This window comes from Tyto alba, unplaced genomic scaffold, assembly GCF_018691265.1.
Source record: "Tyto alba isolate M040663 unplaced genomic scaffold, T.alba_DEE_v4.0 Super-Scaffold_3, whole genome shotgun sequence".
Lineage (NCBI taxonomy): Eukaryota > Metazoa > Chordata > Aves > Strigiformes > Tytonidae > Tyto > Tyto alba.
Window position 1 is genome coordinate 860,520 of NW_024881304.1, and position 26,620 is coordinate 887,139.

Sequence of the window (26,620 nt, forward strand, 5' to 3'; positions counted from 1 at the left end):
GCCCAAACCCTCCCAGATTTCCCTTTCCATAACATTTTGCTCTTGAGTCGCTTGCGGACCAGAACTTTCCTTTCTAAACTCCGCTGCCAGGCAGCAGTGGGATGGTGCCTGTGTGCCCCCCCAGTCCCCATCCACCCCACTGCAGTTTGGTTCCCCAATTTACTAGGGGAAAAAAAAGAGCCATGCACTCGATGGGCTGCTTTACTCTCCCACCCCTATTAGGTGTGCCTTGAGCTGTAGGAATGAAATATCCCGGGGAAAAGCCGAATACTTTCCTATGACTTCATGCAAGCCTCGCAGCCCCCGGCTAAATAAATGCATTTACCGCTAGATGGCAATTGCTGCTCGCCGATCCGGGGCCGAGCACACCCGGAGCAGCAGGACAGGGGGTTTGCCAGCAGCCTGGGTTGCTTTTATGAATGAAGGGCTGCCCCTGGCTGCCACCTCCCCGGTCCCCCCCCAGCTCCTCCCTGCAACCTCCAGGTGCTTTGGGATTGCTGGGGGCTGCTGGGCTGGCAGCAGCGCAGGCTCATCGCCGCTGAGATCCCGCAGGCTCCTTGGCTGGTGAGTAGACAAGAGATGGTTTTAATTGTTCCTAAGCCTGGCAAGCCCAGGCTGGAGCAGGCTGCCTTGTGTCTCTCCCTGGGAGAGCCCACTGGGAACGCTACGGTCCCCAGTGGGAGCCGCTCAGCCCAGGAGGCTGAACCAGGTCTGACCCTCTGTAAACTTGTCTGTTTTTACGGTCTGCTTCGTTGCATTTTATATCTATGTGCAGAACAACTCACGGGTGACTTGTCTTTTCCTAGCTCCTACAGAGAGAGCAGAGCTTATTTTGCTGCTCAGTTTGCCATAGCACACAATGAAAAGTTTGTGATAATAATCTTTTATGGTTATATCTATTAATGTCTTAACTTTGATCCCAGGAGGTTTTATTGCTATGGTAAAGCTCTCTGCCTCCAGAGCTGGTTTTTGTGGGGCTCCTTGACTTTGACACTGCTTGGCTGCTAAGGTTTAACATCTTGAAACCCTGGTACTAGACAGTTTGTCACTAAACTCCTAGCCCGTGCTGGGGACTTTTCCGCTGCTCAAAGACAACTTTGTTGGATTTCTCCCACCCCACAAATAAAAATCAATCATTTGCCTCCAAGCAGCTGTGAGAGCCTTGGTCTGAGGAGGAAAAACAGCCTCTCCTGTACATGGGGGGGAATTGTCCCCTGCTCAGGCTGCATGAAATCTGTTGGGACAGGGAAGTGGTACTTCTTCAACCTCCCCCTCTGCAATGCCTCAGTTCTCAGAAACCTCAGGACATACAATATAGCAGGCAGAAAAGAAGCAGAGCCGGAGAAATGCTGGGTGCTCTCCAAAGGGGTCTTTTAACTAACGATCTCCTGCTTGGAAGCATTGCAGAGCCTGGGGATGGATGACCAGGAGTGGGGAGCTTTGTATGTCTGGAGGGTCTTGAAAGGGATGGGTGGATGTTTCAGTGTGATGGCGTTGTGATACTCAGGGTGAGGGCGGGAGGGAGAAGACTAAGTGTTTGTTTATGCCTAGAAACAATTAACAAAGCACTTGATGAAGTTAAATCAAGACAAAGAGGGTTATTTTTTCTTATCCTTGAAATAAGGCCACCTCTGGCATGAATTACAGCTCCTGAAGTTGTATGGTAGCCGGGCAGCCTGGCTGAGGGATACACTGTCCGCTGGAAATCATCAGGAGGCACATCACGGGCAGGGCGTAGCGGGGCTTCCGTAAGCCCCAAGCCTCAGGTTGCAGCCATGGCTGTGTTCACTTAAGTAGTTTATTGCCCATAAGGAACCACTGCATTAATCCGGCTGCTGAGCTCTGGCATGACATTTCTGCTAAGCTGGAAACCAGCATTTTTTGATGCAGGCTTGTGCTCAGGGGAAGAGGGGAAGGCGCTCTGGGAGAGTTGGTCACAGACCTGCAGCTATCCCGCACACATGCCGGCCACGCGACCCGTGCGCACGCCGCAGGGAGCTTTCTCTTCGCCAAGTGGAGCGTGTCCCGGCTTCCCGCCGGCCCGGCCTCGCGCAGCTGTCAAAGGGAGGGGGGTCTGGCAGCCCCGGTGGGTCACTGACTTGACACGATGCGTTGCTGTAACGTATAGGTTTCTCCTGCAGAGTTAACGGTATTGAAAACGACAGAGACACAAACACCCTTGTGATTTATGAGCTGGGGATGGGGAAGTCGATTGGAAAGCTAGGGCAGAGATATCAGCTCTATAAGAAATATGGGAAGAATTCATCCCTAATCTAATCTCACCGAATTCCACAAGGACGCAAGACAGGGATCGTTTGCTCTGGTTCCTTAGGTCGAGATTTAAACAGGAAACCCCCCCAAGGATGTAAGTTGTTCTCCCAAATACCGCTGTGCTTGTGCGTGGAGGCCGGAGAGGGGGGTGCCGCATCTGAGCCACCTCAGCTGGCTGGGTAAGAGGTGATGCCAGGCTGTGGGGCTGCCCAGCAGTGCCGAGCTCGAGCAGAGGGAGTGGGAGCCAACCCCGGGGTGCTCAGCAGGACTCTGCTAACGCTGCTCTTTGCCAAACCAAGCCCTTGAGCCAATGGGGCTGGCAGATCTTCTCATCGGTGAGGGTTTCTGGCTGCCTCACTCCCTGCTGTGCTCCTGTGACACCCTCTCAGGGGCTGTTTACAGCAAGGATGAAGATTTATTGTAAACCTTGGCTCCTGGACTCTTGGAGCTGCCTCTTCCTCCAAGTTTGGTCTCTCCCCACTCCAGCTGGGATTACAGCGAGAGGCGGCTTCAAGAGCACGGGGTAATTAGGTCTTTACAGGCTCTCGCTCGCACAGTTACCAAGCTGGTGTTGAAAGCAAAGATGCAGAGATCAGTCAGCAGAGTAACCCCTCGGCCCTGGGAGCAGCAGGGAATGGCTTTTGGATGGGGAACGGGGGGACGTACCTGGCCTCACCTGCCGCTCCTGCAGAGCACAGGTTGCAGTGGAAAAGAGGGTGAAAACAGCATTACTTGTTCTGGGCTGGGTCTCCAGCTTTGGTCCTCTCTGGTCCCTGCAAGCCACCCATTGCTTCCCCGCCTACTTCTCATTTCTGCCCTGCTCTCAAGAGCCGCCTCCACCTTCTCGGACTCTTTTTGCCCAGGAAAACTGAAGCACAGAGTGACAAAATGGCCAATGTAAGGTTGCAGAGCTGGGCACACCGCACAGGTCATTCTGCCTCCCTAAAGACTAGATTATCCCAAATCGCAGTCATAAAAATCCAAAATCTACTTGTAGCTAGATGCCAAGTAACGACTGATTTTGTGGTACCTGGGAGGGAGCACTCTGAACTCCCGGCAGAGATAAGCTTTTGTTATTCTCCTATGTGGGCACTGTAGGATATTTGGGCTCTGCCATCTCCACGCTCAGCGACCCCGCGTACCCCCTGGTCCACCCGCAGCTCCGTCATACCTGCAGGCACACCACACACATGCTCCGGGCCGGCACAACCCAGCTCCGCCCGCGGGATGGCATGGCACGGAGCACAATTGCTGCCGACGTCACTCCCAGTTGACTTGGGAGCCTGCCCAGGTTATGGTTTCCCTGAAACAATGCCGTTCACAAGCACATGGCAATGTGGGGTTATTGTTCTTGTCTTGCACTCTGGCGAGCTGCCATTTATTGTGAGCAGGAACTACGCTGCTTCTCCCACCGTCAAGTTCAGGTTTATTTCCTCGTTTTTCCAGGAGGAGACCACTGATGTCAGCTAATTTGCCCCGATTGCTTTGTAGTGCGAAGAAAAAAATAAAGGCCTTCAGTTTCAATCTGTCAATTGTCCGCTGAGAGAAGAGCTGGTCTTCCCACGGTGCGTGTTCCCACACAGGTGGGTGGTGACAGCTCTGCCACCATGTGCTGGAGCTACACGCTCACTCGTGCACGGGCGGTGGTAGTCAGGCTTAGTGCTGAGCTGGTCTGTGCTGTACGAGGATGAACTGCTGTTTGGAGGGAGATGGGACACTTGGGGTCAATCCCTGCCCTGTTATGGCTCCTGTTCGGCCACGGGCAGGTCACCCTCAGTCCATCTGTGCTTCAGTTCCACACTGGAATAAAGACAGCCATGGTGGCCTCCCACAGCAGGGTGCTGTGCAGGTGAGTACATGGAGAACTGAGAGGCCTTCACATGAAATAGGGGTTGGACAGGAAGGATGTGTCTGGGGAGCAGCGCCTCGAGCGTGGTACATGGTGGTGGTTGCTTCTGGGCTGCACTGGTCCGCGGGGATACTGGCACAGGGAGCCGTGCTGTGAGGAGGTACCTTCACTTGTGACCATCCGCTGGGTTGGGTTATCTCAGTTTTGGCTAGCCAGTTAAATGATCATAACATTTCTTTGTCAGTGACGTGGTCAGTGGATCGAGTGCACCCTCAGCAAGTTCACCAACGACACCGGGCTGTGTGGTGCAGGGACACGCGGGAGGGCAGGGATGGCATCCAGAGGGACCTGGGCAGGCTGGAGAGGGGGGCCCAATGCAAACCTCATGGAGTTCAACAGGGCCAAGGGCAAGGTCCTGCCCATGGGTTGAGGCAATCCCAAGCACAAATCCAGGCTGGGCGAGGAGTGGCTGGAGAGCAGCCCCAAGGAGAGGGACTGGGGGGTGTTGGTGGACGGAAAACTGCCTGTGAGCCAGCACTGTGCGCTCCCAGCCCAGAAACCACCCATGCCCGGGGCTGCATCAAGAGAAGTGTAGGCAGCAGGTCAAGGGAGGGGATTCTCCCCCTCTGCTCCGCTCTGGGGAGACCCCCCTGCAGTGCTGGGGCCAGCTCGGGGGCCCCCAACAGCAGAAGGACACGGAGCTGCTCGAGCGGGGCCAGAGGAGGCCACGAAGATGATGCTTTCTGATCATCTGGGGGCTGGAGCAGCTCCCTGATGAGAACAGGAGCTCCCTGATGAGAACAGGCTGAGAAAGTTGGGGTTGTTCAGCCTGGATAAGAGAAGGCTCCAGAGAGATCTTATAGTGGCCTTGCAGTACTTAAGGGGGGGCTCTTTATCAGGGGGTGTGGGGATAGGACAAGGGGTAACAGTTTTAAACTGAAAGAGGGCAGATTTAGATTAGATATGAGGAAGAAATTCTTCCCTGTGCGGGGGGTGAGGTGCTGGCCCAGGGTGCCCAGAGCAGCTGTGGGTGCCCCCTCCCTGGAAGGGTTCCAGGCCAGGTTGGACGGGGCTGGGAGCACCCTGGGCTGGGGGAAGGGGGCCCTGCCCGGGGAAGGGGATGGCACTGGATGATCTTGAGAGTCCCTTCCAACCCAAATCATCCTGTGATTCTATGATGATAACAAGGGGAGGTGTCTGTCTTGGAGCATGCTGCTGCCAGCAGTCGCCCTGGTTCCCCTCACACAAAAGCTACGGCAGCTGACCAGCAAGTGACCTACCCCAACCCCTGACAGATGTGCCTTCATCTTCAGCTCAGCCTGGAGCTGACCTGGTGTCTCCTGGGGAAAAATGAATGAGCAGCCAGCTGGGGTGAACAGCCTGGCGTCCATCCACAGTGGCTGGTCGCTGATCCTAGGAAAAATACCCTGCACAGAAGCTGCTGCCTTGCTCCAGACAATTCCCTTTGTCCCAGCAGAGCTGCTGGGGTGAGGACTGCAAGGTTGCTCAGCCTCTTTGGAGCTCAGTGCCAGGCAAAGCTGTGTCCTCTGGCTCCCCGAGCAGAGTGCCGGAGCAAAGGGCAGCCGGTTGAGGAGGCTGCCGGAGCGTGGTGCTCTGCAGGGGTCCAAGGTTTGCAAGCCAGAGAGTTTACCCAGCAATCCAGGATGTAATTACCAAGAAGCCCAGCCAAGAGGCTCTGAGAAGAAGCAGATAACAGTCCAGGCACCCTCCATCCTCATTAAAATACTTTCTCCAGCAAACACATACCCACCCCCCCACCCCTCCCCGCCCCACGCCTGCCCAGCTTGTTCCAATTAGCCCAGCAGGCTGGGGAGAGCAGAGAGCAGGGATCCCGTTGATGAAAAGAAAACACTGCAGAGCTTTCAAGTGTCGGGGGAGGCAGATGGCCCCGGCTGGGACAGAGAGAGGCCCTGAGATTGTGACCGGCGGCCGTGTCGCTGGCAATGGTGAAGCAGATGAGCCGGGTCACTGAGCAGAGCAGGTGCTTCACAGCCAGCTCCCGCCTGGAATGGTCCTGGGATTATAGCTGGGGAAATGTGGCGAAGCCAACAGCCTCCATGAGAGGTGCTGACCATCCCTGCCTGATAGGTCTGGGGGTAGGAAGCAATAATGCCACTGTGAATGAAGAAAACAAGCGTTACAAATCGTGCAGGTTTTCTGCAAAATGACTTGGCAGCTTAAGGTAGCAATGTGCTCTGGCTTGGGAGCGCTGGAGCAGACTGCTGCCTGCCTGTCCAGGGAGCAGGGCTGCTTCTGCGCTCCCCAGGGCTGGTTCTGTCATGAGGCACCCCCGGGGATGGAGCTGTCTCCAGCCCTTGGCTCTCTGCTGGGGTACTTCAGAGAGACCCCCTACGATGTTGATATGTGCCCACCAGGACCCTGGTCAAGCTTCTTTTCCAGGGGCCACCGAATAACTAGCAGCCCATGACGGTAGGTGATAGCTGAGCCTGCCCGGATTCAAGCTGGTGACCCAGAACTGTCAGGCTCTGTGTGAAAACCCTGGGTGTCACCCAGCCCCTCTCCCCAGCGGAGGCTTTTCAGCCAGCCTGGGGCAAGAAGCATTAGCAAACCTGTCCCTGGCTAGACTCCATGCTACTTCTGGCTTTGGAGCCCCTGCCAGGTTTTAGCACGGGCGTGACTCACCCAGACCCAGCTTGGAAAATCGGAAGCCCAGAAAACAGCTCTTGAGCGGGGCAGAGCTCCCCGAGCGAGCGTCCCGAGAGCTGTATTGAATGTCGGGCCATGTGGCGCACAGGTGACAGGGGGGGGTTCAGCTGACGGGGCGGCATCGTGGTATAAATGGCTCTGAGGAATGCGGCACAGCCTCTGGGGACTCCCGAGGCTTTGGGGAGCTGGCCTGGCAGGGGAGCGGGCAGCACAGAGCCTCTTTGCTACCTTATTTGGGTACTTTTTCTCTAACACAACATCAGAGGGTGGCAAGCCTCTTCCCAAACATGACAGGATTTTAAGCTTCTCAACTGCATTAGGAGGCAGGTTGGGAGTTTAATATGCCAAATCAATCCAGAATTTAACATGCCAAATTAATCTGGAGTTTAATATGCCAAGTCAGTCCTGGCTGGGCTGAGATGAGCTGTACGGCTGCTGCCCAGCGTGAGGCACGCTTGTTCCTTGCTTGTCCCACCTCCCCGACCCTCTGCTTTGCCTAGGGAGAAGCCCAGTCTTCTTCCTCTGAATTTGCCCCTGTGCCGCTGCCGGCTGGTGCCCTGGTGTGGTTTGCCTGCTCCGGTAGCCCTGTCCTGGGCAGCACCCCGCAGCCTCCCACCCGAGCTGGGGCTTGGCAGCAGGACCTTAGCACTGCTCTGCGCTGGGGATACAGGCATGAAAGCAATGATCAGAGGTGCTGGGATGGCAAGGAGGGAGCTGGAGGGTGTGCAGAGTCCCAGGGAGTCCCTCCCTGCCTAGGTTTTCCCTGAGGTGTATTTGCCCAGACTCTGGTCCGCTGGCACTGGAAGCTGCCTGTACTCTGGCAGCGGTTTAGGTGAGAGGAGACTTGCAAGATGCAATTGCGCTGTGTCTCCATCCGGCTTTCTCTGTGCAGCGGGCTTGCTACCTCCCAGGTGCTGGGTGCCCTTGGGGTGAATCAGAGGCAGGAACGGTGGAGGTTACTCGACTGGCAGCCCATTCAGGAGCACCAAATAGCCCTGCGGGAGCGGCTGCCTGGAAGCACGGGCCAATCCAGACCATCTCCCTGCCCGTCACCATTCAGTGAGACAAGCCCAGCGGCAGGGCCACCTTCCCAGCCTGACGCCCGAGAGCCAAGCCAGAGCAGGCTTCACCTCTTTCAGTAGCAAGGGGAAGGTAGGGGCTGGGCCAGAGGCACCCTGAGAAAGGGATTAGCAGGATGTTAAGTGAAGCCAGATCCTTATCCTTTCATAAACAGTTATTAATATCCTGGCCAACCTCGGGCTTGGTAATTCCCCATTTGCTTTCAAAGGATGTGGTCCCAACTGGAGTGTGTCTTGAGCTACTGAAACTTCAGGGATATATTTGCCCTTCCAAATGTAAGGGTTTACCCCCCTCCCAGCTGAGCCTGGCTCCCACCTACCAAGGCCCCAGGCAGAGAGAAAACTCCTGTCTGTGCTGGAAGGCAGAGACAAGGGGGGTCTGTCAGGGCCGGGCAGCGCTTATGGGCAGGTTCACAGCCTGGGATGGACATGGCTTTGTCCATGCAACGAGGGAGGAAGAAAACCAGCTGCAGGGCCTAAGGACTGTGTTTGCGTGGCAGCACAGCTGGCGTGCGCTTAATGTGACACACCAGGTCTCAGGGACCAGGGAGGGACACCAAAGAAATGAAAAAAGGAACAAAGCCCTCACGCTCTGAAGTGTCAGCCCAGTTGGTGAAGTCCCCCCCCCGATACCACCCAGACCGCAGAGCTGTCCGTGCCCCGTGGCCGTTGCCGGCCGGTGCCCGCCAGCGCGTTGCCCCGCTGCCTGGCAGGGTGCCGTGCCGGTGGCACACAGCCCGGCCGAACGGCCGCCGGGAGCCGGCAGCAGCTGGGACACATTCCTCCCCACTCGCCACGCTTGGCACTTTTCGGCAGTGGTGGCTGGCAAGGAAGGGTGATCTGGGGCTAATTGCGATCCTGGGCTTTAATCTCAGGAGGTGGGAGCGTTGGAGACTGTTGGGAGATGTCCCGGCTGGATGGGAGCCTGCTGGCCAGCCTTGTCGTGCAGTGGCACAGAAACACAGGCAAAGCTTGAGCAACCTCAGCCTTGCTCCGCTATTGAACAATTCCTCCTTTCAAACCCTCTGAAATCTGCTCCCCCCTTCCATCTCCGGGGCCCTGCGTGGGCATGTGTGACCTGTGTTACTGACGGGTTCATTGAAACCCTGCCATTTCGCAGGGCACACTGTGACGCTCCGGTGCCACTCGAGCTCTGGCGCGGGCTTTTGTGGCCCCAACGTGTGTCATGCTGCAGAAGCATCCCGTGCCTTCATCCCCGTCCCACAAGCAGCTCAGCACCTCAGGCTTTCCTGGAATCGGTCCTGCCCCGGCCAGACAGCACTGGGGGAAGGCAGGGAGGGAGCCGAGGCCTCACCCCCATGGCTTTGTCCTCCTGGTTGGAGAAGGACGGCAGCTGCCTCTCCCTGCAGCTGCTGGGGCATCCATCATCCTGCGCGGGATGGAGGGGAACGGCCAAAGCCCTGGGCTGAGCAGAGAGGGGTTCTGTGCCTTGTGCGGGCAGGAAGGGGGGTCAGGCAGAGCCTTAGGAAGTGGGGCAGCCACAGGCAGGGTTGCACACCAAGGCACACAACCAACAGCTCCAGCTGTGAATGCTCCCTGCACGCGTGGCCCCGCATTCACCTGGCACAGGCCACGCGGCGCACACCCAACTGAGCCCCGGGTGTGTGTGCGGGGACGGGCACCCAGGCTGAGCTGTGGGAAGGGGCAGGAGAGGAGGAGACTCCCTGACAGCAGGGCACGGCTGTCCTGCCTGCTGGACCTCCTTGCTTGTCTTTGCCCCCTTGGTTTCTTTGCAGGGGTGAGACTTTTCTCCTGGCTCCCAAAAGTGACAGAGGGGGGTACTGGCCCCCCCAGGCAGAGAGGCCCCCCTGCACCCAAGGCTTCTGCTGCAGGAGGCAGAACACTCAAGAGCATGGGGCTCGGGTCTGGGAGCCAGGGCGTTGCTGCTCAGCAACCTTGGGCAGCACCAGCCCCATGGAGGGGGTCTCAGCTCCCCGAGGCTCTCCCATTTCCCAGTGAGCTCTAGCACAGCATTTCTGTCCCCGCCGTGGGGAGGGTCACTGCGGCTCAATGCTGACACCAGAGTGCAGCCCCTCTCCTCCCCCCCCCCAGCGCTTTTCCCTTGAGGTCGCCCAGCTGCTGGGGGCCAGCGTGTCACCCCGCCGTGCCCGTGGCCCGGCCGGCCCCGCAGTGTAACTGAAGAAGGCACTAGGCTGCAAATGGCGCGTGGGGATTAGCTGGGACACAATCGGGGCCTGTGGAAGCGGTGGAGCACATGGAGGGCTGTGCTGGGCGGGGAGGCAGCACTGGGGGCTGTTCTTAGCGCCGCAGGGTCGCTGAAGAGCTCGAGTTCAGCATGCTCTTCCCTCTCTGGAGTTAATCCATAGCCTGATAAATGCACTGCCAGGGCCCTTCCCCCTCTGAAATTTGGGCTGGTTTACACTATTTGCGGCATCGCAGCAAATAGGCATTGTCAGGAGGAAATTGGTGCTTTCACGGATAAACAATTCCCTCCCATACCCGCATGGCGCAAACAGGAGGGATTTGTCTTTTCCCTGTGATGCTCAGTATCTGGCAAGACCTTCCAGGGGACTTTGTCACCAAAGGAAAAATTCAGCACCAGGCCATGAAATAGTGACTTTAGATGACAGCCCAGAGCATTAAACCTGTTGGACTTCTGCAGGTCACTGGTGGGAGGGGAGGGCACAGGGTGACCGATGGGACCAGGGCAACTGGTAGACTACTGGTGCTAAGTCAGCCCAGCGCTGCAGTATCACCACCCATGCCACCTCCACCAAGGCACTCCTGGTGACTGCCAGCCCCCCAAAACAGGGCTGCAATCACCCACGCCCTCCTCCTCGTCCCCCGTCGTGCCCAGAGTATGAAATCTGAACCCCCAGATGTCTCCTCGCCTAGCAGCCTGCCCTCATCAGCACTTCCCTCTCCAAACTGAGATAGAAATAGTTGCAGCTCCAGACAGTTGATTATTTAAAGCTGTCGGGAGTGTTTAATTTAACCCCGGATTCATCATCCGCAGCTTGTTTCCATCCACTAGACACCCGCGCTCCCCCTCTCAGTGTAAACTCTGCCTCTGCTGAGCTCTTCACCTCCAGGCAGATCTGGGCAGAGGTTTACAGGCAGGGGACGTGACCCTGCCGCGTGTTTCCCCCAGTGTCCCCGCTCTGACTGGCACAACGAAGGGTGCCCCCCGCACCAGGGACTGCGGGCACAGCCAGGTTGGGGGGCTGCTGCTGGGATTTTAGCTCTGAGTCAGGAGACAGAGGTGGCGAGCCCCTCACCAGTGCCTGGGCATGACGGAGGGGATCCCTGAAGCCTTGGTGAAAGAATGACATATAGCGGAAGCCTTTCTTATTGGAAGTTATCCTCTGACAGTTTCTTTTTCTTTCCTTGTCCACTGCAAGACCCTCCAGCAAGATCCTCACCTTTTCTGACCCTGCACCCAGCTTGACAGGGCTCTGGGTTCCTCCTGTGTGTGGCTGCAGCTCCTGCCACCATCAAACCTGCCTTTGGCATCCCCAGGGCGAGGAGATGCAGTGCTGGTGTCGTGCATGGGAGCGTGCACGCCCGCCCCGCTCCCCGGCTCCTGCTGCAGGCATGCGAAGCATCCCTAAAGCTCATCCTGCGGCCGTGTGTGAGCGTGTCCGGAGGCAGGAGCAGTGCCCTGCCTGCCATTCCCAGAATCCAGACCCACCCTGGCATCCCCTGGAGCTCTGGGTCATGAGAAGTTCCTCTCAGGGCTGGCTTAGCCCAAACCTAAGCCTAGCACAGGCCCTGCTCCATCTATAGAAAGCTGCAATTAGAGGCCAGCATTTTCCTGAGTTCCCCAGCAACCGAGTGCACATTGGCAAAGAAAAAAATAGAAATCCTTGTCAAATCCCAGGCCTGTCCTTGCAATGACTTCCAGGATGGCAGTGCTCACACAGGGCATGGCCGCAAGTCAGCACGACGGGTCTGGGGGACTCTGCTGCTGACGGCTGAGCGCAGGGAAGAGCTGAAATTGCTGGAGCATCCCCAGCACAGGACACACCTGGGATCGCTGTCTGCTGAGAAGGTGTCTGTGCAGAAAGTGAGGGCAGCACTGCCTGTCAGTGGGTCTCCAGGGTGGATGATGGGGTTCCTACCTGGGAACCCCCCTCTTTACAATCAGTGTGTCAAGCAATGAGCAGTTTAAACCTAGATAAACCCATCATGTTTATGGGGTGTTTTTTTTTTTTTTTTTCCCTAAGCAGTAGTTGACCTGTTGAAAAGTCTGCCCAGGGAAGGGGTAGATGGGTTGAGAAAGCAGCCCAAAACCAAAGGGAGACAGAAGATGGCACATCCTCTACCCCAAGGTCACATCCAGGTCTCCTGGGATGGGGGAAGGCTCCGGAGCACAGCAGGTTGTGCTGGCCAGAGCAAGAGCAGCGAGGACAGGGAATGGGCAGGAGAGGAGCTGTGCCAAGGGGCTCACCCCAGCCTGGCCACGGGCTGCTGCCTGCTCCCTGACTGCTGGGAGGGAGAGAAACCCCAACTCTGCAAGCCCGAAACCTCCTCCCTAAGCAGAGCTGAATGCTCCTTCTTGTGGAAGGTGGAGACCAAGGCAGATGGAAAGGCTTGGCTGCACCATCCCTCCTCCAGCCCTGTGCTGGGAAGGCAGAAATCCCCTGCTTCTTGAGCCAAGAGCCCCTGGCCAGGAATGAGCCCAAAAGCTCATTTTAAATCTTTCAGCTGCAGGACTGGAAGAACTTAATATGCAGCAAGAGGGAGAGTTAGTCGGAGCTGCCATTTAGGGACTGGGATATTTCTAAAAGGAGAAAAAGCATCTGAATTGACTGAATTAATTGCTGAGAGCTGGTAGGCCAGCCCCACTCCCCACGGGAGGTGTGGGAGCTGGTGGACAAGGCTGTGAAAGCCTCTGAGGGGGTGTAAATGTAAAAGAGTCCTTCCAGCCTGCAGCGTCCTGGAGCCAGCGGATGCTGTGGCCTTGGAGAGGTCTGCGGTGACCGCGCAATTTGCAGAGCTACCGGCCAGAGTGATGTGTCATGTACGCACACAGCCGCAGCTGATGCTGAAGGGATCACGAAAGTGGCATTTATGGACAGCGTTTCAAAACATTCATTCCCCCTTGAGTAAGCGGGACAAGATTTAACCCCAGGGTGAGATAAGACGATTATTAGGGGCCATTCCCCAGGCTCTGGCCAAGTGCTGAGCAGATATTTAGCAGAGGATGCCCAAGCTCTGCGAGCCTGTTGGAGGGTGTACTACTCCCCGAGCACTCCTTGCCTCTTCCCTCCCAGGACGCTCAGATTCAAGCATTCCTGAGCACCATGTGCTGTGGGCACACCGGCATCACACTGCACACCTCCCCTGGGCAGCCGTAATAGCTGGTCTTCTGAAGTCCCTGGACGTGAAACATGCTGGAGCTCCTGGGTGGCAGCCGGGGCAGCCGGTCAGCGCGTGTCCCAGCTACAGCTGCCTTTCCCAGTACCCAAACTGGCCCTGTGAGCATCATCTGGTCTGCCAGATCCCAGAGGTGGAGGGTGCAGGGTGTCCCAGTGGGGACCAGCATGGCTCACGACAATGGAGATGTTGGGAAATCCTCTTCACCCTACCAGAACCATCAGTGTCTGCTGAGGCTGCGAGGCCAGCCCAGCCAGCGAGACACCCACCAACTTGGGCCCCCACTTTCCCTCCCAAGGAGGGCTGTGCAAGCTCCTCGAAACAAGCCTTGCCTCCCCGTGAGCCCACGCTCCGGGGAGGTTGGCCCCGGCCCCCCGGCAGCCTGCAGGTGCTCTGCTCAGATAATCACAGACGAGGCGCTTGCGGCGGGTGCTGCAGGGTCCCCAGCCTGCGCCTCGCCGCCCCAGCCCGCCGAGCTCGCCGTGGCTGTGACCTCCCCCCCCTGCCCAGCAGCCCCGGCTCATTTTGCAGCGGTGTGGGTGTGCGAGGGGCTGGCCACCGGCTCCTGGGGGCTCCTCTCCGCCAGACAGCTGGCCTGGCGTCTTCTGGGGGAACGAGCTGCCTGCAGCCCTGCCAAGCTGTCCCTCGCCACCCCTCGAGCACCCTCCTCAGCCAGGGCTGGTGGGACGGGGGTCCCGACCCATGCACAGCCCGCTGTGGTGCAGCTTTCCCCCCCTTTCTGCTTGCAGCTGACAGTGGAGGTGGCGTCTCGGCGCTGGACCATGGAGCTGTGAGGGCGAGCTGCCCCTTCCCCGCCGCTGAGCACCAGAATGCACGCTGCCCCCGGCCGAGGGCTGCCCCTCGCCGCGCTCCTCCTCTGCCTCCTCCTGCAGCAGCCGGGCAGCACCAAGGCATGGAAGCAGCACGCCCCGCGCCTTCGCCTCGCCTACAAAGGTAAGGGGGGGATTTCCTTGGGGTCTGCACCTTGCTCGGGAGGGCTGGGGGAGTGTGCTGCAGGCAGGGAGCAAAGCGGGGGCAGGGGCCAGGGCGCAGGGGAGGCAGGCAGTAACCCCACGGCTGTGGCTGCAACATCTCCACACGTCGGGGCCTCGAGATGGTCCGTGGATCCAGCTCCAAGCACAGCCCCTGAGGATGCTGCTGGCACTGGGGAAGGGGGCTGAGCAGGGAATACTCTGCCTGGGTCCAGCGCAACACCGGGACCAGAAGGGATGTCTCCTGCTCACACTCACTCTGGGCATCTCACAGTGTGTCCTGGGCTGTCAGTGTCCCCTGTCTTCACGCTCACAGTGCACGTGGGGACACTGAGCCCCTTCCCCTGCCTGCCCCCAGCACAGTCCTGCCCCAGCGCAGCCCCTCTGCCTTTATCCTCCTTTCCTGCTGTGCAGATCGTTTCTCTGCTGCACTTTATCCTTCCCCCCCTGCATCTGTCTTGGCAGTTTAGATTACGAGCTCTTCAGGGGAGGCACAGTCTGCTCTTCTTGTGCCTGCTGCAGAGGGTGGGGGGCTGCTTTCGGTGATCTGAAGGTGCAACAAGAGCAGACTGACAGGTAGCACAGGACACAGCCCTGCACAGATGTGCAAAAAGGGAGTCTCTAGGGAAAGGGTCTCTGCAGGGGAATGACATGAGCAGTTAGAGCAGAGCCCTGCTAGCCTGGCAGCTGGTCACTCTGCCATGGACCTACAGCATGGACTTGGCCAATTTACCTGCTTTCAGCTTCCTCTATGTGAAAAAGAGCAAGCTGCTTTGAAGGGCAGGCAGCTCAGCACATCCCTGGTGCTGCCCTGGACACGGCAGTCGGCAGGGCTCAAACAGCCCTTTTCCACACCTCTGAGGTGACAGAGCAGCTTCCCCCGGGGGTCATCAAAGCTCCGGGGCCACCCTCTTGGCCTGCTCCATCACCCTGAGAAGCTGCTCTCCGGGCAGGGACAGCCAGCAAGGTGGAAGATGCCCCCAGCTTGTGGCTGGAGAGGGCTGGACCTCCCAGGGACGCAGGATATCCCTGCGGGGAGATGGCGCCGCTGATAGCTGAGCTTGGAAAACACGGTGCAGGGTCGGCCTTTCCTTGGAGCCGGAGGAGGCAGAGCGGGACTGCTGGGGCAGCGGGAGCACGGAGGACTGCTGACTTCAAAGCCCCACAGTGTGCTGGGGCCAGACACGCCAAAAGCCCTCAAGTCTTGGGCAGAGGCAGAAGAGGAAGCTCCCAGCACCAGGAGGGCTCAAGGACAACGCTAACAATGGCAGGGGATGTGAGTCACGGACAGCACGGGGCAGGTTCAAGGACACAATGCCTTGAGAAGTTTAGGTTTAAAAACCCCTAGAAAAAAAAAAAAATTAAAATAAAAGGAGGCCTTTGAGAATCCATCTACAGGATCAGCCTTGCCCTCAGATCCCAGCATGGGGGAGGCAGGCGGAGCCCTTGGCGGGGCCGGGGGAGAAGATGCGAGCAGCCTTGCGAGAAGGAAATGAGAGCACCGAAGGCTGGGAGAGCAAAGGAAGGATGGGGCACAGGGCACGGGGCCAGGAAAAACAGCAGCAGCTCCCACCCCGCCGAGGGGGTGAGGAGGAGGTTTCTAGTAGCACGCTGGCCATCACGGCCGTGCGAGAGGTAAGCTGGGTCAGGCTGGGTGAGCCCTGGCAGTGCCCGGGGCTGAGCCTCGCTGGTTTCTGAGGCTGTACAGCAGCACAGTTATGAAACGAAACAGCAGCACGCCTCTCAGCTCCTCGACGCTGTAATAATCCAGGGCAGGCACAGCTAGGAGTTGGCAAATGGGTCTTCTGCCAGCCTCTGCTCTGCAGCCAGCCCCGCCAGGCAGGACCCAGGAGCCGTCACCTTGCAGCTCGGGGGCGCAGGAGGCTGGCGGGTCTCTGGTTATCGGCACCAAAAGCTGCGCTGGCACGTCTCTTATCAGCCCATGGCAGCGAGGGGCTGGAGCCTGATTTAGAGCCAAGCTTCCCCTGGGCTTCAGGGATCTCCTCCATGGTCTGCTCTGCCTGACAGCTGGGGGAAGGGGAGAGGACAGCTCTCTGGCACAGCCGGGCTGTGACCCCAGGAAGCCCAGGGTCGCCCTGCGCTGAGGATGCTGTAGCTAAGGGGCAGGCGGAGATGATGGATGGGACAAGGCAGTTACAGTGGTCCCAACAATAAAGAAAAACACCGTGGCCTTGGGAGATAGTGAACACAAAAGAGAGGATGTTTCTCTGGGCTCAGCCATCAGTTTAGCCACCACACAGCTGCTGCAGAGACCACCCGGTTCCCTGCCTCGAGGGTCGGGATTTGCATCGAATCTCTTGTGCGTGCGGCTGGGCTGGGGGCAAGAAGAGGCTGGTTTGTGTGCAGCAGGTTCCTGTGTACAGGGTCGGAATCCACAGCACTCGCCATCCCCTTGGTGAGGGAGCAGAACCGTGCCACAGGGTCAGGCGCAGACCCTCACGGTCATTAACCCTGCCAGAAGTCTCATGGTGCAAGTGCAGGGCAGCGAGTCCTTCCTGGGTCCTCCCACATACTGTCACAGCAGCAGGGAGGGCTCCTCCATCATCCTGCCTGACCTTGTCCTTGGACGTGGCTGGGGCAAGTCAGAGGGTGATCAGCGCATCCCGTTCCCTGGGACCAGCCCTGTCCCCTCTCTGCTTAATTACACCCGTGTACTGGATGAACCTTTGACCTTCCCTCCTACCCCAACCTGACTCTCCAGTACCCTGCCTGACATTTCCCCCTGGATTGGGCAGCTCCCGGGAGCGTTGGCAGCCACAGGAGGGTGGGCGATGCACAGCAACCCGCTGGGGACCCAGCAGTGACAATGGCCCGCAGGCAGGGACAGGAATTCAGCTGTTAATCTCATTCAGCTGGTGGGAAATGGCTTGGAAATCTGCTCCCCTCTGTACCCACAGCGCCCAGAGAGGAGCTCTTGGGCACCTGAGGGTAGGGGGGGAGTGACCTGTGGGCAATTTTCATGGGTGCAGGAGAAGCTCCCTGACACAGCTGGGAGCAGCTCCTGGCCGAGGTGGATTTGTGTCCCGCGGTAACTGGAGCTCTGACCCTGGAGGAAGGGGAGAAGGAAACGCTGTCTGGGAGCGATCCCGGCTGCGGCGGCGTGGATCCGGGCAGGGACCCCTGCCCACTGCCTGGGGCCCAGCAGGTCCTTCCCCTGCAGGACGTCAGCGGCGTTTCCCTTCCCCTCTGCCCTGGAAACCGGGTGGAAGGAAGAGAGACGCAACCTCCCGGGTCAGCCGGTCCCCTTTGAACAGAGCCGTGCCCGTGCCCACGTACACCCCACCTGCACCCGGGGCCGCACGTCCGCCCACGCTCCCATCCACCCGGCCAGCAGCAGCTCCCATTGACAGCTTCCCTCCCTCAGCTCCTGACACGCTGCCTCAATCCACACGATTTGGGGTAATTTCTCAGCCTGGGTCTTACAGATCGCTCTGGGTTTCTAGCCACACTCCACCTCCCTCCAGTCCTCATCCAGCAGCAGCCCAGCTCCATCGCCCCTTTCCACGGTCCTGTTTTTGCACCTTTCCCTGCACAGCACCGAAGCTGAGAACGGCTTTGCCAGCGTAGCCAGCCTTCACCCTCTCCCTAGCTGGATCCCGCCACTTTTAAATCATGTGTTATGATTTCTGGAAGCTCTCCCCTGCCCTGATCCCTGGAGCAGGCGCTGACTGGGGTGGCAGCTGCATCCCGTGTCGGGCGCAGCAGCCGCTCCTGCTGTGCTGGGGGATGCTCGCCCCGGCAGCCAGCCCCAAAACCTGGCGCTGCGTGTCACGGGCCGATGCGGGCCTCGGGGATGTTGTTTCAGGAGCCGTTAGCTGAGAGACAAGAGCTTATTGTCTCTCTCGCACACCCACATGTCTGCAACTGTGCCGGAGGGGCCATGCTTAGCCACCCCCGGGCTTCTGCGCGGGAGGAGCTACAGCCTGAGCAGCAGAGCCTTTCCCGCTGCCCTGTCTCTGCTCCCCACGGAGCACACTGGGTCAGTGGCACACTTTCCCCCTCGGCAAGCTGGCTCTCCCCTCCAGCAGTGCCAAAGGGGTGCCCTTAAAAGCCCTTTTCCCAAGCCAGTCTGATGCTGGGTTTGGGCTGTGTCTCAGGACATGGCGGGGGAATGTGGGGTGGTGAATGCAGGGTCAGAGTGGCACCCAGGACACAGCTCCTTAGACCAGGGATGGACCATCCATCTGTCTGTCTGTCCTGGTGCACCCATCTGCCTGTCCATCCCTGGGGGGGGGGGTAGGGGGCAGTGAGCCCCAGCAGCCAACAGACACTTCACAGACAGACTGAAAAGCTTGGGGGTGAGCGGAGATGTCCAGGCTGGGCTGTGTTTCCATAGAGCCTTTCCTTGGAGGGATGCTTTGTTGCGCCAGCAAATAGCCAAAACCTTTTTTATGTAAACTCTCTTGAGCCGAAGCCTGGGGAAAACATGCTGGGAGTTACAGCATGCAAGTTCCCTCTGTTCTCAGCCCTCTCCCCACAATTTTGGGATGCAGAGGCTTTAGGGCTCCAAGAGCTCCTCTGAAAGGCAGTTGGGGCCCCTCGGGCTAGACCACCAGTCTGCCCCATGCCCTGAAAACCAGCCCAGCCCAGGGCAAGGTCAGGGTGGTTTTCCTCCTTGTAGGGATGACTCGCTGCTTCCGCCAGGTAGGCTCATGGGAGGAGGCTTCATGATGAACTTTGGGACGCTGAGGATGGTGTTTTTCTGCTAAGGCAGTGGCTGGAAAGTTGCGTTCCCTTGGGGCAGGGGTGGGTAGCCAGACCCGTCCTCGAAATGGGGAGCACAGGGCCTCTGGCTGCTTGTTGTGCTGCTCATGGATCGTCTTCTCTTTCTCCCGCCTTGTGCTCCTCAGATCTGCTGAAATCCAACAGCTCTCGCCTGTTGCTGGCCTCAGGGGACAGCCTGGATTTCCAAGCCCTCTTGGTGGATGAAGACAGGGCCTGGCTGATGGTGGGAGCAAAAAACCACATCTTCCTGCTCCACCTGGACCATCCCAGCAGAGAGCCTGAGAAGGTCAGTGCTGGGAGGAGGCTGTGAGCATGACCCTGGCCAGGCTGGCCTCTTCCTCCCCGGGAGCCGCTCCTCGTTCCAGCGCCAGGGCGTGGAGGTGGATGTGCTCCGAGCTGGGCTGTTCTGCCGTCACTGGGGACACATTTACACCAGGATGTCTCAATCAGTGGGCTCAACCCATCCCTGGCGCTGTTGAGCCCCACTGAGACAGGCCAGCGCCGGGGAGGGACAGGGCATCTTGGCCAGGAGTGGAGACCTGGGTGGACCTGCGTGGAAAGGGCAGCGCCCGGAGCCCCACTATCACTCCTAATCCCTGCTGCTGCTTCAAGAGCTCCAGCAGCTCCAGCAGCGAGTCCACTAATGTCATCCCAAGACATCCTGCTGGCAGGGTGCGCAGCTCAAGCCCAACAAAAGGGAAGCGCATTAAGGCGCTGCAGCCTGGCGTTCCCACGGGCCGGGATCCAGGAGAGCCTGCCCACCGCCTGGGCGTGCCGTGGCCCACCCAGGCTCTGTCCCCACGCCAGATTCGCTCCGAGCCTATTTGGCAGGCTGCCCGCCAAGCTCGGCCGGGCCCTGGGGACCCAAGGGGGTGTCAGACCCATTGCAGAGCAGCCCCATGTCCTCACTGTGTGCGTGAGCCTGGCAGCAGTTTTTGGCTGAGCCCGTTCCCACCGGTGCCCGTGGGAGCCAGCTGACCCAGGCAGGTGAAGGAAATCAGGGGCTGCATCCGTGGGGGTTTCTGTGTTGCAGATCTTCTGGCCAGCCTCCAGGGAGCAGGTTGAGCACTGCCAGCTGGCGGGGAAGAACGTGGAGGTAAGCAGGGCTGGCAGCCCCCAGCTCACAGCTTTTTGCGGTTTGTCACGGATATTAAACACCCACATCACCCCGAAAGGGAGTGTGGGGTCTGCCTGAGATGAGGGTGTTAAGCCAGCTGGAGTTAAGCTCAGCTTACTGGCTGCCAAGAGAGGATCTGGCCCAGCTCCTGCAACCCAAGCAGACACATCACAGGACTGGGCACGAGTGCCCAGAGCTGGGCTCAGACCACTAACAAACACCTCCCCGTGAGCAGACGGAGTGTGCCAACTTCATCCGCCTCCTCCAGCCCTTCAACAGGAGCCACGTGTTCGCCTGCGGGACCGGCTCCTACCAACCCGTCTGTGCCTTCGTCCACCTGGGAGCCAGGGGAAAGGTGAGGGACACCCTGGCCGGCCACGTCCCCATTGCAGAAGGTGGCAAGAAACCCACCCCCCAGCATGTCCCCATCCCCTTCCCCAGCGAGTGGGTGGGAGAGGGAGCCCTGGAGCCCGGGGAGGGTGGCCGGCCAGCCCGGCACAGTGGCCTGCATGGCCTTGCTGCACATGGAGAGAAGCAGCCCTGGCTTGGCAGTGCCCGGGTGCCCTGTGGGGTCAGGACCCGGTCCTGGCAGCCCCCTCGAGCGACCCACTCGTTGCAAAGCCAAACACACCAGCCTCCTTCCCACTCTTCTCCACGTGCCCAGCTTGTTTCCAGCCTCCCCCTGGGCTGACATCTCCCCTTTGGCTGTGGCAGGGTCCCGGAGCTCCCCCCATGCGGTTGGTGACCCAGTCGTTGGAATCGGGGCGAGGACGGTGCCCGTACAGCCCCCATGAACCCTTCACGGGACTCCTTGTCGGTAAGAGAGAGCGGGGAGCAGAGGCGATGCTGGAAGGCGGGAGCGCTGGGAGTGGTCCGTGCTGGGAGCGGTGCCTGTGCCCCGCTGGGCTACGCGTGGCTGCGGTCCCGGGGTTGGTGCCTGAGGGGGTGCGAGCGAGAGGAGCCATCCCGCAGAGCCCGGTCCTGCCCCAGCTCACCCCGACCTCGCGGTTCCTGCACAGGATCGCGAACGCGGGGTGTAGATCGAGCGGCACGCACCGGGGGCAGGTGGGGGCTGCACACTGTCACCAGCCTGCCCGCCTCGTACCGGCGCTGTGGAAGGGCTCAGTGGGTTGGGGGCTAGAAGCCGTGCTGGGCCACAGGTCTAGAGGAGGGTCCCAGCCGGGCCGGGCCACCTCCACCCTCCCTGAGGCTCCGAGGACACGGGGGAGTCCTGCCAGAGTCCCTCCAGCAGTGGCACCCCAACCCACCCGCACCTCCGCCGACCCCACAGATGGGGAGCTGTATTCGGGCACCTCCAGTGACTTCATGGGCAGCAGCGCTGCCTTCTTCCGGACCTGGGTCCACGGGGCCGAGCAGAGCTACATCCGGACAGAGCAGAACCAGGACCACTGGCTACACGGTAGGAGAGGGGGGACCCGTGGGGCACGGCGGGGGGGGCTCTCCTGCCAGCTGGGGAGGGGCTGGGGCCAGCACTGGGGCCAGAGCTCAGCACTCTGGCCACCTTCTCCTCTCCAGGGGGGAGGAAGCACTGATGAAGTCTCTGGTGGGACTCTGGCACGCACGCTGCAGCCTGGGCACCAGGAATGGGGCTGTGCCTTCTGGGTAGCAGGGTCTCCGTGGGGCACGCTGCGTTCCCCCAGCGCCTCACACTGCTCCCAAGGGCTTCCAAGGGCAGTACAGCAGGGTCGGATCGGGGCACAGGACCACATTGCGCTGCTTCTTCCCCCTGCAGAGCCCGCGTTCGTCAGCGCCTACACCATCCCTGATACCTACAACCCGCACGATGACAAGGTCTACATCTTCTTCCGCGAGACGGCCATGGAAGCTGGGCAGTGGGAGAGGCGGCACATCCACGCCAGGGTAGCCCGGGTCTGCAAGGTCAGTCACCAAAAGCCAGCATGCCGTGGCCGGGTGTCTCACCAGGTGGTTTTTTACCTCCTCTGGGCCAAGGGGCAGCCCAAGCAGGGGCCAGGAGCAGGGTACGAGGGTGTCACCGCACACCTACCACAGCGCAGAGGGCTTGGGGCTGGGGGTGTCCCTCTGCGGGGACGGAGGAGCCCGTGGTGGCGGGGGAGGCTCAGAGAAGCTGGACTGAGCCCGGCTCTTGGTGCCTGGCAGAACGACGTCGGAGGGAAGCGCAGCCTCATCAACCGCTGGACCACATTCCTCAAGGCTCGCCTGGTGTGCTCCATCCCCGGGCCCCAGGGCACCGAGACCCACTTCGACCAGCTCGGTGAGGGCAGAGCCCGCTCTGCGGCCGGGAGCAGCACAGCTCTGCCGTGGCTGCTCCTCCCAGCACATCCCAGGGAGGTGGGCATGGCACCGAGGGTGCCCGACCACATCCCCCGGGGCTGGTGCTCCAGCTCCTGGATGCCTCACCCCTGCCTTTCTCTTTGCAGAAGATGTTTTCCTCCTGCGCACCCGGGACCCTCAGAACCCCCTCATCTTTGGTCTCTTCACAGTCTCCAGGTGAGCAGGGCTCTGGCTAGCCCCTGCGTGGGGCACTCCAGCCCCCTCAGCCCCTTGCCACTTCTGCCCCGAGGCGGGGAGATGGGCAGGACCAGCAGCACCCAGCTGGCAGAGGAAGGGCCACCAGCCATTTCACTGCTTTCCCTGCTGCTGGTTCACCAGCCCGTCTGCCAAAACCACCAGGTTTGGCATCGGCCCAGCCGGCGGTCCCCCCCAGGCCGGACTGGCTGCACCAAAGGGGTTCCTGTCACGCCCTGGGTGCCGTGCATGGCTCCCGGGCTGGGCGCGGGGGTGCACGCGCCCGTCCCCCGCGGAGCAGCGGGGACACTGACAGCCCTGCGCTCCCCCCGCAGCGGCGTCTTCAGCGGTTCTGCCGTCTGCGTCTACTCCATGGCTGCCGTGAGAGCTGCCTTCAGCGGCCCCTTTGCGCACAAGGAGGGATTTGACTACCGCTGGGTGGAATACAAGGGCCGTGTCCCCTACCCCCGTCCCGGCACGGTAAGGGGCTGGGGGAGCCGGGTGGGGGGGAGTGGGAGGGGCTGGCCTGGCCCTAATGCAGCCCCCCGTGTTGCAGTGCCCCAGCGAGACGTACGACCCCCTCCTGCAGTCCACCAAGGACTTCCCCGATGAGGTGATCAGCTTCATGCGCACCCACCAGCTGATGTGGGAGCCTGTGTACCCGCAGGGCCGCCAGCCCGTCCTGGTGAAGGTCAACGTGCCTTACCGGCTGCGGCGGCTGCTGGTGCACAGGCTGGAGGTGGAGGGCCGGCACTACGACGTGCTCTTCCTCGGCACAGGTGGGAACTCGCCCCAGCTCTGGGGACGCGGTCAGCGCAGGGCAGCTCGCACGGCACACCGGTCCTGCCGGCTCGGGTGGCTCCCAGCCCTGACGGCTCCTTCTCCCGTTACCGTTCACAGATGAAGGTAAAGTCCTGAAGGTGGGGCTGGCCGGCGGGGTGAGCCGTGGCACCGAGGTGATCAGCCTGGAGGAGATCAGCGTCACTAAGGTACGGGAGGCCAGGGCTGGACCACGGTGGCTGGACCACGCAGCCTCCCCTCGCCTCGTGGCGAGCTCCTTCAGCAAGTCGCTGGCCTCTGTCGGGGATGTGCCCTGACTGGCCGGCAATGCTGTTAGCGCGGAGGGGAGCCAGGGGGTCCGGAACCAAGTCATCTCCCAGCTCTCCATCCACTCCCTGGGGGGGGATGGGGGTGGCACACCGGAGCCCAAAAGAAAACGGGAGGGCTGAGCCCGGGTTTGAAAGCACGGCTGCCAGGAGGGGCTGCCCTGGGCTGCCCACACCGAGCAGGGCCAGCCGGGGTTGCTGGCGCCGAGCAGGAGGAGCTGGGACCAGGGACCTGGGCCAGGGCCCCAGCCCCGTGTCACCCCGGGGTCCCAGCCCCACCGGCAGGCTGGGTCACCCAGGAGGGACCAACACAGCTGCAGCACCTTCTCCTTCCCCTCCAGGTGCCTTCCCCCATCCTGGACATGAAGTTATCACCGAAGAGGGTGAGTCCTCCCTCCTTCTTCTTAAAGCAGCCACAGGACAGGGCACAGAGGGCAGCTGGCCCCAGCCCCTCTGCCTGGGGCTCTTGGCACATTGAGGGAGTGGGTTCCTGCCAGGGCAGTCGGGGGGTGGCAGGCTCTGCCCCACGCTCCCCCTGTGCCCACCCCAGCACAGGGCAGGGAGCTCTGTTCCCTCTCTAGCCCCAGTCTCCAGCCGTGGGCGCTGACTGCCGCTGTTCTGCTTGCCTGAGCAGCAGGAGCTGTTTGTGAGCAGCACCCACGGGCTGCTCCAGCTTTCCCTGTACCGCTGCGAGCTCTACGGCAAAACCTGCACCGACTGCTGCCTGGCCAGGGACCCCTACTGCACCTGGGACGGCAAGACCTGCGCCCCTCTCCTGCTCACCGAGAAGAGGTGAGCATCCACCTGGGCCAGCCCTGCTGCACCCCCCCCCCGCAAAGGGATGGTGTTTGGAGCAGGGAAGGACAGGCGGCCCTCCCTGGTCCCCCTTTCCTGGGCTGCTCTGCCTCGGGGGGTCCCACAGCCCGGGACAGATGCCACCCCGCAGCCCTGTCTGCTCTCCCACAGGCGTGCCCGTTGTCAGGATGTGCTAAAGTCTGACCCGCTCGGCCAGTGCCAGGACACCGCAGAGGGTGAGGGCCAGCCCCAGCCCCTCCGAGGAGCCCCAGTGCAGGCAGCCAGCTCTGCCCAGGGGCAAGCAATGCCCGGGAGGCTGGGCGACACAGCACTGGGAAACCAGTGCCCACCAGCTGCTCCGCTGCAGACCCTGTTGCCGCCCACCACGTGCGGGATGCTCCGTGCTGCACTCCCTCCCCGCCTGTCACTCAGCTCCCATGCAGGGTACTCACACTTTCCTCTGTCCCATCCCCTGCACAGGGACCGCTGCTGTGGAGAAGCTGGTTTTTGGGGTGGAGAAGAATTCAACCTTCCTCGAGTGCCTGGCACGCTCCCCGCAGACGACTGTCCGGTGGCTGGTGCGGCACGGCGAGGAGATGGGTCTGAGCGAGGTACAAGGGACAGGGTGGTGGGGACGAGGCGCAGGGGTGGCTCGGTCCCCAGGGACTGACCCACGGTGCTCTGCCTTTGCCCCAGGTCAAGAACAACGGCCACTTCTCGGTGCTGGAGCAAGGGCTGCTGATCCGTCAGCTGGCGAGGGAGGACGTGGGCACCTACGAGTGCCAGGCAGTGGAGCGTTCCTTCTCCCGGCCCCTCACCCGATACAGCCTCCGCATCATCAGGCACGAGGCCATGGAGGTGCCACCTTACAAACGGAGCAAGGGGGCTGAGCTAGGAGGGACCCACCAGAGCCCCCAGCCCCGGATTGACCTTCAACCAGCCTACAAGGGTTTCCCGCGGGCCCTGGGGGCACCGGGTGCCAGCCTGGATATCTACTGCAATGCCCTGCGGCATCAGGAAAGGCAGCGGCAGAAAACCTGGCACCAGAAGTGGCAGCACCCATCCCCGGACAGCAAGAACGGCCGGGTGCGGAGGCACCCCCAGCCCCTCTGAGGGGGCAGAGGGAGCCGGGGCCACCCGCGGGTCCCTTCCCCGTCTCTCCAGGGCCCTTCTCGCACGTGGGCATCAGCTCTGAGACACCTATCAGCCTCCCGTGCAGAAACGCCTCGCTGTGACTACCTCAAACCCTGCCAGCCCCCGCTGCCTCTCCGTGCGCCCCACGGGGCACGCCGGGGCCAGGGCACGCAGCTCGTGCCGGCTCTCCCAGACCCAAAGCTATTTACACCCCGCAGAATATTTATTCCCCTTGTTTTCTTCCGGCCCTTAATGATGTTTGTTATCAGCAGCAATAATAGGCACAGAGGACAGAGAAGGGCAACAGCCAGCTCTCGGAAGTGGTTCCCCGACACCCGGCAGCATCCAGCCGTGCCACGAGCTCCGGGTGCTCGCCTGGGTGGCTGCGGAGGTGCCGGCGGAGTCCGAACGCTGCTGGAGGCAGCGGGGCACGGCTGCGAGCCCAGCCCCGGCTCCGGGGCACCTGGGGTTTGCAGAGATGCTTACGCCCAGCCCAGCTCCCATCCATGGCTAAACCACACCACTTTCTAAAATGTTGACGTTTATTTTACCAAAAAGCAAAAAAAAAAAAAAAAAAAAAAAAAAAAAAAGAGAGAAGCACCAGGCAGTTATACCAACTTACAATTTATTATTTTTTTAAAAAATGACATGAAACACAAGTAAAAATAAATACATCATATAAACAACAAATTGTTCAAAGTCTCTGTTCTGGGAGATCAGGCGAGCACATCCCGTTCGACAGAGAGAAGAGGGAAGCACATGATCATGCGTGGGGCCAACCGACCAACCCACCCTGCTAGCGATACTCCTCTTTCCAACCACAAAAAGACAGGCCACAAACTAAGGCGGTAGAAAAAAAGAAAAGAAACAAACAAAAAAGAACCCCAAACCAACAGAAAACCCCAAATGAGACTCAGTGATGGATTCCTTCAGGCTCCCGTGGATCTGCCAGGGACCCCAGCTCCGAGCCGGGT

General features: G+C 60.3%; 1 protein-coding gene across 3 annotated transcripts; it reads left to right on the forward strand.

The window, feature by feature from the left end:
* The first annotated feature begins 430 nt into the window (after positions 1-430).
* Positions 431-26,528, forward strand: LOC116959474 (semaphorin-3D-like). Of its 3 annotated transcripts, none has more exons than XM_042799384.1 (18): positions 431-564; positions 13,998-14,202; positions 19,112-19,272; positions 20,020-20,082; positions 20,339-20,458; positions 20,818-20,920; positions 21,395-21,523; positions 21,857-22,002; positions 22,243-22,357; positions 22,524-22,593; positions 22,947-23,091; positions 23,168-23,390; positions 23,512-23,600; positions 24,059-24,100; positions 24,352-24,509; positions 24,684-24,748; positions 24,993-25,123; positions 25,209-26,528. In XM_042799384.1, the coding sequence occupies exons 2-18, from the start codon at positions 14,079-14,081 to the stop codon at positions 25,623-25,625; spliced, it is 2,301 nt and encodes a 766-aa protein (XP_042655318.1). In that variant the 5' UTR covers positions 431-564; positions 13,998-14,078; the 3' UTR covers positions 25,626-26,528. The 3 variants fall into 3 exon arrangements, with proteins under 3 accessions (XP_042655318.1, XP_042655320.1, XP_042655319.1); XM_042799386.1 differs by having other exon boundaries at positions 24,355-24,509; XM_042799385.1 differs by lacking the exon at positions 431-564 and having other exon boundaries at positions 13,892-14,202.
* The last annotated feature ends 92 nt before the right edge of the window (positions 26,529-26,620 follow it).

Bases quoted from the DNA above. Each gene is read 5' to 3' on its own strand.
- LOC116959474 (XM_042799384.1), top strand. From the start codon at position 14,079: ATGCACGCTGCCCCCGGCCGAGGGCTGCCCCTCGCCGCGCTCCTCCTC. The intron at 22,594-22,946 runs GTGAGCAGGGCT...CTCCCCCCGCAG, and splicing joins GGTCTCTTCACAGTCTCCAG to CGGCGTCTTCAGCGGTTCTG. The intron at 23,601-24,058 runs GTACGGGAGGCC...CTTCCCCTCCAG, and splicing joins AGGAGATCAGCGTCACTAAG to GTGCCTTCCCCCATCCTGGA.